The sequence below is a fragment of the Halichoerus grypus genome, chromosome 5, assembly GCF_964656455.1.
Source record: "Halichoerus grypus chromosome 5, mHalGry1.hap1.1, whole genome shotgun sequence".
NCBI classification, from domain to species: Eukaryota; Metazoa; Chordata; class Mammalia; order Carnivora; family Phocidae; genus Halichoerus; species Halichoerus grypus.
The window spans coordinates 124,302,402-124,319,343 of record NC_135716.1 but is presented as its reverse complement, the minus strand read 5'-3'; the positions used below and the strand labels follow the sequence as shown (position 1 = coordinate 124,319,343).

At 37.8% G+C, this 16,942-nt stretch overlaps 1 protein-coding gene across 2 annotated transcripts in view; it reads left to right on the top strand.

The window, feature by feature from the left end:
• The first annotated feature begins 2,161 nt into the window (after positions 1–2,161).
• Positions 2,162–16,942, top strand: part of MIGA1 (mitoguardin 1) — a 99,903-nt gene continuing 85,122 nt past the window's right edge. The window contains exons 1-2 of one of the 2 annotated variants that reach the window (XM_078072875.1): positions 2,162–2,331; positions 5,160–5,273. In XM_078072875.1, coding sequence (XP_077929001.1) covers positions 5,175–5,273 — 99 coding nt within the window. In that variant the 5' untranslated portion in view covers positions 2,162–2,331; positions 5,160–5,174. Of the gene's footprint in view, positions 2,332–2,456; positions 2,540–5,159; positions 5,274–16,942 lie in introns of those variants that run through there. The other variant, XM_078072876.1, reaches the window with a different exon arrangement.

The following is a 16,942-nucleotide window of genomic DNA, read 5'->3' as shown; positions in this document are numbered from 1 at the left end:
TTACAAATTCATTGATGGTTGACTAATGATTCCCCTCACTTTGGGTGAGGGACAGACCTTTAGAGTTAACCAAGCCCCATTTTTCCCCTGGGCCAGGATAACATAAGACATCATATCCAGGGGTACCTGGCTGCATCAGCCAGTAGAGCGCAGAACTCTTGATCTCCAGGTTGTGAGTTCGAGCTCCATTTTGGTTGGGTGTAGAGATTATTTAAAAAAAATAAAATCTTAAAAAAAAAAAGACATCATATCCAAATAAGAGACTGTGCCTCCCTGATGCTGCATCCATATGGAATACCCTGTCCTATGGTTTAAGCCACTATTTGGTTTTCTTTTTTCTGGTAGCTAACAGCATCCTAACTGATGTACCTACTAACGACTAAGATTGTGTATTTTTTTTTTAAGATTTTATTTATTCATTTGACAGAGATAGATACAGCGAGAGAGGGCACACAAGCAGGGGGAGTGGGAGAGGGAGAAGCAGGCTTCCCGCAGAGCGAGGAGCCCGATGCGGGGCTTGATCCCAGGACCCTGGGATCACGACCTGAGCCGAAGGCAGACGCTTAACGACTGAGCCACCCAGGTGCCCCTAAGATTGTGTATTAACCTTAAAAATAAGTCAATTATTTTATCAGCAAAAATAGGTTTATTTGGGAATAACAGAGAATTGCAATTCGAGACAAGCAAGGTATGGCAAAGCCATAGGCAAGTCAAACAAACACAGAAGAACATTATCTTATGGAGGAGAAAGATGGGAGGGGTTGTTTTGAACAAAAGTCCCTTGGAGAAAAGCAAAGGTTTGGGATGATGATGGTTTGTCCCTGGCTGGGTTGCCGTAGTCGATTTCTTGTGGAAGATGCAATGTGTATCTTTCCTGTTGGGGTCTGTGACTGATGACTCTTTCCCTAACTGACATTGAGTGGTAAAGCTTTCCCTTCCAGCTTCTCCTTATATCATCTTGAGTCCACTTTAGTGAGGTTTCCCTTCATTAATTTTAGCAATTAAATACTCTGCCAACCCAGGAGAAGGGAGACTTGGAGCAAGTTACATTGATTTAGAAAAGTAATGAAAATATGGTATTTCTTGTTCCCTTGTTAAAGAGCAAAATCCATAATGGGTATGTACTAATATCTCTTTCATAACATTTATTGTGGAATTAAAAGAGGTAATGTTCTCAGTAAAGTTGCTTTAAGTGGTAGTTATAATTACTACCGCTCTTCCCGTTATGTTGAGTGTTTGGAAGTTGTGGGAAGTAGGGAGGAGGCAGCAGAAAGGAGATTGGGAGAATAAACAAAAAACAGACTTACAAATTCCAGGTTCTTCAGATGTCAACAGTACCATTTACTTTATAAGTGCAAAATATTTTCACACAGAATTCTGTGCACTTTCAGTTATTATTCATCTAGCAATGTCACACATAGCATTGTCATTCTCCCTCCCTATTTCCCATTTGACTAAATAGGAATTTTGAAAACTAACAGAAATGATTATTCATTCCTGTTCCTTAGGTAGGAATAGTAAAAACTGCTGTCACGTTTTAGTTATCCTTACAAAATTATTTTGACATTTCACCACAAATATGCAATTGAAGTTTTAAATCCGCAGTTTTGGTGGAATGTTTTGGCTGAAGACTGCACATGGAAAGAGCATCTTTTTTTGTTGTCGTTCTCCATTCCGCCCCGCCCCCCGCCACCGCCCATTTGTTTACTTGTGTGTTAGAACCTTAGAACAGGGTATATATACTCTGCCTATATTTACATATTCTAATTCAGTGGGAAACATGGAGAAAAAAGAGTAATTGAAATCAATAACTTCATCAATACAGGGTTAGAATGCCTCTTAACATTCATTCAAGTGCTGCGGATATATAGTAGAAGTTCTTAATCTGGGATCCATGGATTGGTGTTGGGGCGTCTGAACTTGTATATACTGTATATATTTTTTTCTTTTAACAATGTATGAGCGTGTCTATGAGCATTTTTCTGCGATAAAGTCCCCTAGTTTTCACCAGATTCGCCGAATAGTCCTAGATCCCTCAAAAGGCTACGAAATACGATACCAGTTAACAGCATTGTAAAAATGCAGTTTTTCTTAAGTGGTCCTTAGATCCATTGGGCAAGGCAGAAATCTCCTGCCCTAAACAAAAATGGCGGGAGCGGCTTCACACGTAGCCCCTCACGCAGAAAGGCTAGAAGGCCCCCGCCAACATTCTTTCCACCTTCCCACTGCTGACCCCGGAAGGACTCCGCCCTCGCGGCCAGGCGGCTGCTCAGCGCGGGGCTGCGGCGGGGAAGCAGGCGTGGGCCAGCCGCACCTGGCCTGGAGCACCAGGTACAGGAGTGGAGGGGGCGGGCGTTGGGGCGGGTGGGGTCGCTACGCCCGCGGGGCCGAGGCAGCGGGACTGGGCGTGGTGGGCGTGGTGGGGCGCGGGTTGCGGCCCCGGCCTTGGCCCTCAAGATTCCCAGTGCAGGTGAAGGAACAGAAAGCCAGGGAAGTCCCAACGCCGGAGGGAGGCCCGCAAGGGCAGCGCTGAATCAGGGTGGGCTCCCGACCGCTCATAGCCTGACTGAGGGCCTGGGCGGGCGAGCCTGCGGGAGACCCCTTTTCTGGTCTCTTGGTAAAGAAGGGAGACCGCTGAGGAGACTCCTGTGGGGGTCGGGGGTGGGGGTCTTGTTGGAGGTAGGTGCCGCTGGTTGGTCCATGTTTCTGCTTGAATGCCAGTGGTTTGAGCAGGGAGTGGTTTTTGAATGGGGGAAGATTACGCTTTCTTTGCTGGTGCTTTCAGAGAATAATGCAGCATTGAGAGGATTGTGGCGTTGGGACCCTTCTGTAAATAAAGTTGCTCAACATTTATATTCTGGAGGGAGGACTCCAGAAGATCTTGCTCTTGCACAGACTTTCATTATTATTGTTCTTTCATTATTGCAACAAAGCATTTTTGCTGTGTTTTTCTCAGAGTTCGGTTGTATGGGTTTAGGTTTCACGTCAAATTTTTTTAGGGATTTCAGACTTTCATTTTTGCTTAAATTATAAAGTCCAAGCTGTAGAATAGAATTTTAGGTTGTTTAAGAAACAAACTCTCATACATTTTTAGCTCCGCAGTAGTTAGCTGGAGAGAAGCGAGTAATATTACATAATACAGTATTTTTGGTGATGTTTTAGTCTCTCTACAAATTTGAATAATAATTAAACTGCCTTAGTGTTCATCTTAATACTTATGAAAGCAACTGAAATGATTAGTTTGGTTTTTCTTTTTTACATTATTCAATTGTTAAGTTTGGAGTCATTCCCTCAGTGATTTTAAGTTAAAGGGAATGAGGTAGTTAGAATGCAAAAAAGGAGATTTGTCAGAACTCTTTTAAGAAAACCCCGGCAGCTTAAATTGAAATGTTTGCTTTATTTTCTTTCTTCTCCGCTTAAAAAATTCGAACCCTCTATTATGGAGAAAGTCACTTTGGGTGAATTACTCAGTATTTTATTTTTTTTAATGTAGCATAGATGGCTTAATGATCCAGAATCTATGTAACTACTAAAAATGTTTCTCAAGCAGTTGTCAATTTTGGGGGCGGAGGGGATAAGTGTGCTTTTTTTTTTTTTTTTTTTTTAGTGTAACATTTAAAAGAAAGTGATAAATGTAGGTGCTTAAAAAATCAAATATTTGAGAAGACCTATGGAAAGGAGTGATTCCTTGCCCAACCTCCCTTACTCCCCTAGTCTCATTCCCCAGAGGACCATTTTTTTCTTGTTTAATTGTTTCTTCATGGATTCCTTTGTATTTCTCAGTAATATGTTTATGTCAAAGTTTGTGGGTTGGAATAAATGTACATCAATTAGAATTATACTGAGCCTGAACATTGTAATTAGAATATGCGTGGGGGGGATTAAGTTTATACTCTGTGAGTGTCACTAGTAGGGAATAAGGTTAGTGTCAGTAGCAGTAACCCACCTTAGGGAGTATTACTGTGCTTGGTTTGAAAGGGAACAACTGCTTAATCAGTGGTTTTGATACTTGTGTGAAGAAAAGATATTAACAGAAAAGAGTAGTCTGTTGGAGTCTACAAAAAGAGGAGAGATATATGTAGAAATAAAGGACTTAAAGTATAGCTAGCCCAATAAGCTTTTTATAGAGAGATTGCTAATGATTTTTATTTTCTCTTTAGTTATGTTTATGTGGTCCTATTCAAGGAAAAGAAATACTAGATTTGGCAGACATAAACATTCTGGTTACTGGAGAAACCTACTCTCTTGTGTACCAGAGACCTGTCTCAGGCTTTTAACTGGCCTAGATAAAATATTCCTCAGGATCCATTAATTTTGTGCTCACCAGGCAGCCTTTTTAAGTTTTTTTTAAATTTACCTCCTTACAGTTTTTTATTTTAGAGAGGGTATGTTTTAATGACATGTGTAAGTATTCTTTTACTGGATAGTATATTTCCTTATTATAAATGAATAAATTTGTAAGCTAATTTATACGTTAATTCTATGTGAATTTGTTTAGTGTATGTCCAGCTAGGTACAAAGATAAAATTGAGTTTCTGGCTTTGAAAAGCATGGACCCAGAGCCTGAACCATCATGTTTCTATGAAGGTTCTGCTACCCTTAAGGGCCTTTCTGAGAGATAGCTGCTTTCTCTGTAGACATCTGACTTCTCTTTCTTCGGTTTCAATAGAAATAGGCATTGAAACAATATTAAAATTTCATAGCATAAATGTGGCATTTCTTTGAAGATCTTTAAAATGGGCTAGTAGGAGAATAAGTCCCTGAGTTCCGAAGTTCAGTGAACTGAGTTTACTTTCTAGCCCCAGGGGTCCTGGTTCTAATCAGATTCCCTTGTAGGAAATAGGTGAGAAGAAATCAGTTTTAAATTACTATTTAAAAGCCAAAATGTTTAACCAGAAAAGAGAGAATCTAGAACCTGAAATTTTCTAAGGAAAATGTGTTACCTGAACTCTTAGTTGAAATCTAACTCATTTTCTTTTGGGTGCTTTGGTGATTAATAAATAAACTTTTAGCTCAGATAAATTTGGCTCATAATTTTCTTCAGGGAAGTATATCATGAATATAATTAACTGCAAAAAGAAAAAAACTGATAGAGTTAAATATTCAATTTGTATCTTTCATTTAGTGGCTCATATGTTTTTATGTTTCATTTAATGAAGATTAGAAGAGGAGTCATGTCAGAAGAAACAGTAAGCGAATCACAGTTTTCCTTGAAGACAGCAGTACTAAGAGTGTTTGATCTTCCTCTGTCTTGGTACTATTCTCTCTCCCAGGTAAAAAAAAAAAAAAAAAAGAAAGAAAGAAACATGAAGTTGAATAATAAGTTTATTGCTCAGAGCATAGTATATTGTTTATAGTATTTAAATTTCAATTGAGGTTTTAAATGGTTCAGTCAAAATGTTTATTAAGGTAGTTTAATACTTAACTTGGTTTTTATTTCATGGTTTTTTGTTGTTATCATATTAAGAACTTTTTAAAGGAGATTGTATTACTTTAAAAAAATAGTCCTGGGGTGCCTGGTTGGCTCAGTTGGAAGAGCAAGTGACTCTTGATCTTGGGGTCATGAGTTCGAGCACCATGTTGAGTGTAGAGCTTACTTAAATAAAATTAAATTAGAAAAAATAGTCCTACTTTTTTTTTTAAGAGATTTTTTATTTATTCATTTGAGAGAGAGAGCAAACGAGAGCATGAGCCGGGGGGAGGGTTAGAGGGAGAGGGAGAAACAGACTCCCCACTGAGCAGGGAGCCCGGTACCTCATAAATGGAATTATGTAATATTTGTCTTTGGGGGACTGGCTTATTTTACTTAGCATAATGTCCTCAAGTTTCATCCATTTTGTAGCATGTCAAAATTTACTCCTTTTCCCAGGTTGAGTAACATTTGATTTTTTTTTTTTAATTTTATTTATTTATTTGAGAGAGAGAGAATGAGAGAGAGAGAGCATGAGGGGGGAGGGTCAGAGGGAGAAGCAGACTCCCCGCTGAGCAGGGAGCCCGATGTGGGACTTGATCCCGGGACTCCAGGATCATGACCTGAGCCGAAGGCAGTCGCTTAACCAACTGAGCCATCCAGGCGCCCGAGTAACATTTGATTTTATGGACGTAAACCACATTTGGTTTATCCATTCATCCACTGCTGGTCATTTGGGTTACTTCCATCTTTTGGCTCTTGTGAATAATGGTGCTATAAACATAATTGTATGAATATCTATTCAAGTCCTTGCTTTCAGTTCTTTTGGATATATACCTAGAAGTGAAATTGCTGGATCATATGGTGATTCTATGTTTAATTTGTTGAGGAACTGGCATATTGTTTTCCATAATGGCTCCACCATCACTTTTTGTTTCTACCAGCAGTGGACAAGGGTTCCAGTTTCTCCACATTCTCAACCAACACCTGTTATTTTCTGGCTTTTTGATAGTAACCACCCTAATGGGTATGAGTTGGTATCTCATTGTGGTTTTGATTTGCATTTCCCTAGTGATTAGTGATGTTGAGCATCTCTTCATGCACTTATTATCCATTTGTATATCTTCCATGGGAGCAGTCCCTTTATTTTTAATATTTGCTTCTAATGCAATTTGTGCTTCATTGTACTAAAGAAAAAGGTACATATGGAAAGTGGTATTTAGTTCACTAAAGTTATACCAAATTTCATCAAATCCAAGATGATCATTTTTGACATTTCAATATTTGTAAAACTTACTTACATATTAAAATGAATAGTATCTCAGATGGGTGAAATATAGTGTAATTTTACATGTGTATAGGAAAGGATGTTGCACAGTTAAGAGGTATGAGAATAGTAATTACTACCTAGTGTTCACTATATTTAAGACATTATTTATGTCCTTTATACATAAAATGTCTGTAATCCACAAAGTAACCCTGGAATTTGGAAATCATCTCCATCTTACAGATCTGGAGGCTTCAAGAGCTTCATTAACTTGTCTAAAAGGGCAAATAATAGGGGTACCTGGGTGGCTCAGTTGGTTAAGCATCTGACTCTTATTTTATTTTATTTTATTTATTTGAGAGAGACAGTGTGCAAGCAGAGGGAGGGAGGGGACAAGCAGACTCCACGCTGAGCCCCACGCGGAGCTTGATCTCAGGACTCTGAGATCAGGACCTAAGCCGAAATCAAGAGTCAGTTGCTTAATGACTGAGCCACCCAGGCGCCCCAAGCATCCGACTCTTGATCAGGTCTTCCTCTCAGGGTCGTGAGTTCAAGCTGGGTGTGGATCCTATTTTAAAAGTGGAAATAATAATGTGAGTTTTTAACTCGTACCTCCGTGATCCCCAAATCCATTTTCTCTCTTTTCCTTTCTCTCCTTTTTCAGGACTACATGCTTAAAAGAAAATTTGACAAATACGGAAAAGAATTAAAAGAGAAAATAAAAATTATCAACAGTTCCTTTATAAAAGCTTATTTGCTATACCTTCTCTAAGTCTTTTATTTTTGTAAATATCTCTCTGCCCTCCACTCCCCAGACCGCTCCCCCATTTGAGATTATAAAGTTCTATATTTTGAGCATTTTCTGTTATTAGAAATGCTTTATGAATATAGATGTACTATAGTCTATTGAATATTTCTCTGTTTTTGTGTTTCTGGTTTGTTTCAACAGTTTATTATTTATATATAAGTCTTTGTCCAATTTTTAGATTTTTTATTATAGTGTATTTCTAGAGATGAAAATATTGAGTCTAAATATTTGGTATTCTTTTATTGTATATGTTATCATACTGTTTGGATGACATTTAAAAGACTAGTAGCTCCACTGTATGTAAAGCACTGTGCTAGACATTTTATATTAGGTACATTTACAAATTTATTTAATCCTTACAATGATCCTAAAGTAATATTATTCTTTAAAATGTATTATTTATAAACGTATATTATTCTTTAAAATGCTAATACATTTATATGGTTCATATATCAAAACCACACACACGTACATATACATACATGGAAATGTTTTACTGTCTTGGTCCCCATCCACTTCCTACAGGTAGCCATTTGGATTACTTGAATATCTTTTAGGGTTTCCTTAATCACATATCTGCAAAAGCAATTACATACTTATTTTTTCCTCTTTCTTATAAAAAAGGAAAGCATGGAATGAGTTTTGAGTACTAAGTACCATGGGGCTCCTGGGTGGCTCAATTGGTTAAGCGACTGCCTTTGGCTCAGGTCATGATCCTGGAGTCCCAAGATCCGAGTCCCACATCAGGCTCCCCGCTCAGCAGGGAGTCTGCTTCTCCTTTTGACCCTCCCCCAACTTGTGTTCTCTCTCTCTCAAATAAATAAATAAAATCTTAAAATAAATAAATAAATAAATGTGAATATTAAGTACCATGGCTGAGAGTAGAGAATGTATCCTTAAGTTTACCTGCATTACCTATGTTCCTGCTTTTTTATACTTAATTTCCTGGAGATCTTTCCGTATTAATATATATAGATCTTTTTCTTTTTTTTATTCATACAGCTACGTAGTATTTGTATACATACACATTTGTGTTATTTCTGATCTTGTACTGTTACAAACAGTGATATAGTGAGTAAGTTTGATATACCTCAATTCATACAGGCATAGGCGTGGGTTACAGGTATAGGCAACAGGATAAATTTTTAGACTTTGAATTTCTGGGCCAAAGAGTAAATGTATTTGAATTTTGATAGATACTGTTAAATTGCCTTCTGTAGGAATAGTATTATTTTGTACTCCCCAAATTTGGGGAGTTTTGCCATTCTGGTAGGTGAGAATGGTATTTCATCATGATTTTAATTTTATATCTCTCTTATATGTTAAGCTGAGAATCTTTTCATAGATTTAAGAGCAATTTGTATTAATTATGAACATTTTCAAGGCTTTTGTTTGTCATTCCTAAGTTGCTCTGCAGATTGGCTATACCAATGCACAGTCTTTATCAATCTTAATCATTTGATGATGTCTTTTTTCACAGTCTAGAAATCAGAGTGTTTTTTTAAATGTTTATTAGCATTTGGTATTTCTTCTTTAGAAATTACTTTTGTATCCTTTGCGTATATGATTCTACTATACCACCTACTTTTCAATGCTAAGAGTAATTTTCTAAGGCCAGGTGTATCGGCCAACTTGTTCCATGAGATATTTTTAAAAATAATGTAAAGAGTCATTGCAAGTAAACTTAAGGATACATTCTTTACTCTCAGCCATGGCACTTAGTATTCAAAACTCATTCCATGCTATCAGTGTCCTAAGATAGGTCAGCAAATTAAACAGCCTCTAAGTGAAATCAAGGCCACCACCTGTTTTTTGCAAGTAAAGTTTTATTGGGACACAGCCATACTCATTTGTTAATGTATTATCTGTGACTGCTTTTGCACTATAACAACAGAGCTAAGTGGTTGCAGTAGAGATGATATGTTCTACAAGCCTAAAATATTTACTACTTGGCCTATGCCGAAAAAGTTTGTTGACTCCTGCACTGAGAGAGCAGGTTATAGTTTGAATAGCACAAATGACCCAAGAAAGGACCAAAGAAAAGCTCAGAGCTCTTGTTCTGTAATTTTAGAATTGGATTGATTTTTTTAAAATAAAAAAGACATGTAAGATTTTTTCGTTCATTAGTTCAGCCTCCAAAAATTGAGAAGCCATGTTGGATGCAATTCAGTTATATATTTAATTGCATAGTGAGATGTCATCTGTGTGACTGAAGTAATTTTAATAGATGATGCAAGACATGCATGGATTTAAGGGGCACCTGGGTGGCTCAGTCGTTAAGCGTCTGCCTTCGGCTCAGGTCATGATCCCGGGGTCCTGGGATCGAGCCCCGCATCAGGCTCCCTGCTTGGCGGGAAGCCTGCTTCTCCGTCTCCCACTCCCTCTGCTTGTGTTCCCTCTCTCGCTGTGTCTCTCTCTGTCAAATAAATAAATAAAAAATCTTAAAAAAAAAAAAAAAGATGATGCAAGACATGCATGGATTTAAACACCTTCGATGATGCATCTTGATTCATGTTTCGCCACTGTGGAATTGTGTGATCTTTGGCAGGTTACTTAACCTCTTTGAAGCCAATTTATCGTGTTTGACATGCAATAAAGATGAGTGAGCACCCCAATAAATGTTAACTCCTATTATATTTCCCTGTCGTTTATTTAAGGAATAATACATTTTCCAAGTATTTGTTCTTTCATTTAGTGAATACATACTCTAAACAAAATACTTAAGTCTCTTTTGCTTCTGTAGTTTTCTTAAGGATTACTTTGGTATCCTTAAGGTCATTGAGATGGTATTACTTTATTGTGTTAATACAAGCAGATTCTGTTTTTCAGCTGGACAACACAACATAAAGAGATAAGTAGTTTAGTTGATTCTCCAAATTCAGAGTGTTAAGTGAGAAAGACAAAGAATTAACTAAGCACTTAAAAAATAAAAATCTGTCTAAATGCAGTGTGGCATCCTGAATTGGTCTTGGAATAGAAAAAGAACATCAGTGGAAAAACTGGTGAAATCAGAATAAAGTCTATAGTTTAGTTAATAATATTGTACTAATGTTAGTTTTTTAGTTTTATTTTAATGTTAATTTTTTAGTTTTATAAGATGTTAACATCAGGAAAATCCTAAGTGATGCAAAGATACTATCTTTGCAGTTTTTCTGTAAATCTAAAATTATTTCAGGGCGCCTGGGTGGCTCAGTCCGTTAAGTGTCTGCTTTCGGCTTAGGTCATGATCTTGGGGTCCTGGGATTGAGCGCCATGTTGGGCTCCCTGCTCAGCGGGGAGTCTGCTTTTCCCTCTCCCTCTGCCCTCCCCTGCTTGTGCTCTCTCTCTCTCAAATAAATAAAGTCTTCAAAAAAAATAAAAATATAGTTTCAAACTGTTAAACATTTTTTAATTAAAATAAATTAACATTAAATAATAGCTCACATTTTTGAATGCCTGCTATGTGTCAGATATTACTTTATGTATGTTATCTATCCAAAACAACCCTATGAGGAAGATGTTATTCCTGTTTATTCAAGAGTTTACAGTTTGCATGTAGTGTTTTCTAGTTATCAGAGAGATTCATTCAAAGTATACCTATTAAGTCTCTATTGTGTTTCAGTCAAGATATAAAGTGGTGAGCAAGATCTAGGCATAGTTCTAGCCCTTACTGAGCTTAGAACCTCAATAAAGTTTGTAGAAACTGCCCCTTCTCCCCCAAATAAAGGTGTAAGTACTGTGTTTGAGGAATAGATCAACTGAATTCTTTATGCTGAGTAAAGGGAAATAAAGTTATTGGAGCAGGAAACTTGTGCATGACTATTCTCTGTCTCCAGAGAACATTAGATGGTAGGGGACTTGACAAGAGCATTAAACAATAGCATCAGGTTATGAAGTGTGAAATCTGAGCATAAGGAGTAGTGTTCTTTTCCTTTGTATTCTCAGTGTCTGGGCCATAAATAGATGCTCAATTCATGTTGAATGAATAGGACATGTGTCTAGTTTTCATTTGTCTGGAGGTGAGGAAATGGACTGTATCACCACAGAAAGCCCCTCTGAGCTTTGGGATTCTGAGATGCTATTTCCAATGTTCCAGGCAATGATATAGGAAGCAATTGACTTCCCTCAGGGAGGGAAAAAAGTAACAAAACAAGAAGTGATAGGCAAGAGTAATATAAGAGACTTTCAAATGTTGTGTTTTCTAGATTACTTAGGATAAACATTTTCTCTGGGAAATTTGTTGCTTTTTTTGTCATGGAAAAAGTTTCTTTTTCATGAGATTATTACTGTAAACTTCAATACGTCTTTTATGTAAAAATAATACCTAACATATAAACAGAACTTGGATCTTAATAAAAGTGAATTTATTTTTATGGTATTTGAATTTATATTAGTAAAGAACATTATATGTCTGATGGAGTAGTTTTAATTTCATGTTTATATCTCAGTGGTTTTTTAACTTCAGTGCCCTTGGATATAGTAGAACTGACAATTTTTTTTTTTTTTAAGATTTTATTTATTTATTTGACAGAGAGAGACACAGCGAGAGAGGGAACACAAGCAGGGGGAATGGGAGAGAGAGAAGCAGGCTTCCCTCTGAGCAAGGAGCCCGATGTGGGGCTCGATCCCAGGACCCTGGGATCATGACCTGAGCTGAAGGCAGCCGCTTAACGACTGAGCCACCCAGGTGCCCCTAGAACTGGCAATTTAAGCAGACACAATCACTTAGCTGTGACTGGGCCTTTATTAATAGATTATTTACTTTAATGGAGGTCTTAATTTTCTTATCTTACATTTACTTCTGCAGTAAGTACTAATTTTTACATTTGATCTAAGATTAATATTTTTTTGATAATGAGGTCATGGCAGTTTATAAAATATATTGAAAATTATGTTCTTAATAGTGCTATTTTTATTTTTAATTAAAAATTTTTTTTAAGATTTTATTTTTTTTTTATTTTTTTTATTTTTTTATTTTTTAATTTTTTTTAAAGATTTATTTATTTATTTATGTGAGGGAGCAAGAATGAGAGAGATCTGAGAGAGTACATGAGAAGGGGGAGGGTCAGAGGGAGAAGCAGGCTCCCCGCTGAGCAGGGAGCCCGATGCGGGACTCGATCCTGGGACTCCAGGATCATGACCTGAGCCGAAGGCAGTCGCCTAACCAACTGAGCCACCCAGGCGCCCCTAAGATTTTATTTTTAAGTAATCTCTATACCCGATGTGGGGCTTGAATTCACAACCCTGAGATCAAGAGTTCCATGCTTCACAGACTGAGCCAGCCAGGTGCCCCAATAATAATGCTATTTTTAGAATTTATTTTATTATTGGGTCTTTAGCACCCAGATTCAAGGAACTGTTGTTTTTTTCCCCAAATCTCATTTAGTTGCTCTTAACACTGAAGGTATGGTTCCAGAGGGAAAAACAAATCTAAAGAAATAAAAATTTATGGGGCTCCTGGGTGGTGCAGTTGGTTAGGCGTCTAACTCTTGGTTTTGGCTTGGGTTATAATCTCAGGGTTTTCAGATCTGGCCCTGGGTCGGGCTCCACACTTGGTGTGAAGTCTGCTTGGGACTCTCTCTCTTTCTCCCTCTGCCCCTCCCCCCAGTTCTTTCCCTCTCTCAAATAAATCTTAAAAAAATTTGCTAATGCCTGTAATAGAGACGTTGCTTAAGAGAATAATTCTTCAAGTTTGTGAAGGGAAAAAAATTTGAGGTGGTATTGGAATGTTCTATATTTTCTTGATAGTTTTTTTTTTAAAGATTTTATTTATTTATTTGACAGAGAGATAGACAGAAGAGCACAAGTAGAGGGAATGGCAGAGGGAGAGGGAGAAGCAGGCTCTGCACTGAGCAGGGAGCCTGATGTGGGACTCAATCCTAGGACCCCGGGATCGTGACCTGAGCCGAATTTTGGGCAGATGCTTAACCATCTGAGCCACCCAGGCGCCCTTCTTGATAGTTTTGAAGGAATTTAAATGGACTTGGAGGAAAAGTAGAGTAAGAATAGTTTTAAATTTTTTGTTAGATCATAGTCACTGAGGCCACATGCTAATGGCAAATGGAAGTAAATCATTTCTGGTATTCCAGAAAATGAGCAATTTTTTTTTTTTTAAGATTTCATTTATTTATTTGACAGAGAGAGAATACAAACAGGGGGAGCGGTAGGCAGAGGGAGAGGGAGAAGCAGGCTCCCTGTTCATCAGGGAGCCCGACGTGGGCCTCGATCCCAGGACCCTGGGATCATGACCTGAGCTGAAGGCAGACGCTTAACTGACTGAGCCACCCAGGCACCCTGAAAATGAGCAATTTTTATGTGTAGAACCCAGATGTTATTTTAAAAATAGCTTTATTGAGGTCTAATTGACACACATTGCACTGTCCATATTTAAAATACGATTTAAGTTTTGACATACATGTGTATATTATAACTGAATTCTTTTTTTTTTTTTAAAGATTTTATGTATTTATTTGTCAGAGCAAGCGCAGGCAGGCAGAGGGAGAAGCAGGCTCCCTGCTGAGCAAGGAGCCTGGTGTGGGACTTGATCCCAGGACCCTGGGATCATGACCTGAGCCGAAGGCAGACGCTTATCAAGATTGAGCCACCCAGGCGTCTCTATATCTGTGAAATTCTTGCCAGTCAGGATAATGAACATATCCACGATCTCCAAAAGTTTCTCATTCTCCTTTGTAACCTCTCCCTTTGCATCTCCCTGTCCAAGTCCCCTCCCTCACTTTCCCCCAGGCAACCACTGATCTGCTTTTGATCAGTATAGATTTGTTTGCATTTTCTGTTTTATATAAAATGGAATCATACAATATGTACTTTCTTTTGTCTTTTTTTCTTTCACTTAGTCTGACTTTGAAATATATGCATGTTGTATATATCAATAGTTAATTCTGTTTCATTACTGCATAGTATTCCATTGTATGGATATACCACAGTTTGTTCAGCTGTTGGTAGACATTGGGTTGTTTCCTGTTTTTATTTTTTAATTGTAAGTAAAGCTGCTAAGAACATTCCCATACAAGTCTTTGTATGGACATATGCTTTCATTTCTCTTGGGAGTGGAACGATTGAATCATAAGATAGGGATATATTTAATTAAAAATTTTTTTAAACATTTAAAAAAATTTTTATTTGAGAAAGAGAGCAAGCAGAGAGGGGCAGAGAGGGAGGGAGAAGGAGGGAGAATCTGGAGCAGACTCCTCACTGAGCAGTGAGATCATGATCTGAGCCAAAACCAAGAGGTGAACGCTTAACCGACTGAGCCACTCAGGCACCATGAGATATATTTAATTTTTTTTTTTTTTTAAAGATTTTATTTATTTATTTGACAGAGAGAGACACAGCGAGAGAGGGAACACAAGCAGGGGGAGTGGGAGAGGGAGAAACGGGCTTCCCGCCGAGCAGGGAGCCCGATGCGGGGCTCGATCCCAGGACCCTGGGATCATGACCCGAGCCGAAGGCAGATGCTTAACGACTGAGCCACCCAGGCGCCCCTGAACGTGCTTTCGTATGCTTGTTTGCCATCCGTAAATCTTTGTTGATGTGTCTATTCAAAGCTTTTGCCCATTTTTTAATTGGGTTGTTTTGAGAATTCCTTATATACCTTGGGTACAATTCCTTTATCAGATCTATCATTTGTAACTATTCTAGTCCGTAGATTGTCTTTTCAACTTCTGGAAAGTGCTATTTATGTATGTATATATGTTTTTAAACATTTATTTTAGAGAGAGAGCTTGTGTGAGCAGGAGACAGGGCAGAAGGAGGGGAGAGAAAGAATCTCAAACAGACTCCCCACTGAGCGCAGAGCCCAATGCAGTCTTGATCCCATGACCCATGAAATCATGACCTGAGCCGAAATCAGGAGCCAGAGGCCTAACTGACTGAGCCACCCAGGCACCCCTAAGCAATGCCTCTTAAAAAGCAGAAGGTTTTAATTCTGAAGTCCATTTGTCAACTTTTTTTCTTTTTTTTTAACGGATCAGGTTCTTGGTGTCATCTCTAAGAAATATTTGCCTAACCAAAGGTCACAAAGATTTTTTCGTATGCTTTTTTCTAGAACTTTTATAGTCTTAGATTTTATGTTCTTATAGTTTTAGGTTTATGATCCATGAGTGAATTAATGTATGTAGTGTGAAATTATACAGTATATAATCTTTTGGAATTGGCTTTTTTCACTTAACATAATGCATTTGAGATTCATTCACATTGTTGTGTGTCTGACTATTATGACCTTTTTTATTGCTGAGTATTCATTCCATTGTATGGATGTACCAGTTTATTCATTTATCTGTGGAGGGACGTTTGTAGGTCTTGGTGGATTTCTAGACTACATAGATTTTCTGTGTTTTCTTCAAGAAATTTCTTCCTTGAGGGACACCTGGGTGGCTGAGTTGGTTAAGCATTTGCCTTCAGCTCGGGTCATGATTCCAGGGTCCTGGGATCGAGCCCCGCATTGGGGCTCCTTGCTCAGTGGGGAGCCTGCTTTTCCCTCTGGCTGCTCTGCCTTCCGCTCCCCCTGCTTGTGCTCTCTCTCTGACAAATAAATAAAATCTTTAAAAAAAGAAATTTCTTCCTTGAATTTACTTTTGACAAAAATAGGTTGACTGTATTTGTACAGGTTTATTTCTGAATTCTGTTCTGTTGCGTTGATCTATATGCCTATTGTTTCGCCAATACCACACTGTTTTAATTATTGTAGCTTTATAGTTAAGTTTTGAAATTGGCTAGAGTAAGTTCTCCAACTTTCTCTTTTTCAGAGTTATTTTGGTTATTTTAGTTCCTTTGCCTTTCCTTAATTTTTTTTTTAATAATAAGCTACTAATACCTACAAAAATTTTTGCTGGGGCGTGTCTGGGTTGGTTAAGCATCTGCCTTTGGCTCAGGTCATGATCTCAGGGTCCTGGGATCGAGCCCTGCTTCAGGCTCCCTGTTCAGCAGGGAGTCTGTTTCTCCCTCTCACTCAGCCCCTCCCCCCTGCTCGTGCTCCCCCCCCCAAATAAATAAATAAAATCTTTAAAAAAAATTTTTGCTGGAATTTTGATTAGGGTTATATTGGTTTTTATACATCAGTTTGAAGAGAAACAACATTTTATAATCCATAAACATGATGTATCTCTCCTTTTATCTTTTTTGATTTCTTTCATCAGTGTTTTGTTTACTAGCACTGATTTTTTTTTAGATTTATTGCTAAGTATTTTTTTCTTTTTCTTTTACTTGGTGCTATTATAAATGGTATTGCTTTTTAAATTTCATTTCCAGTTGCTTATTGCTGTTATTGACTTTGTAGCCTATTTACCTATCAGTTCTAGGAGATTTTTAGGTAGATTTTTTTGGATTTTCCATGTAGACAATCAAAATTGTCTGCAAATACAGAGTTTTACTTCTTCCTTTCCAATGTGTATTCCTTTTATTCTTCTTGACTTTTTATATTGGCTGGCACTTTTAATATGATGTTGGTTCTGGTAGCTTC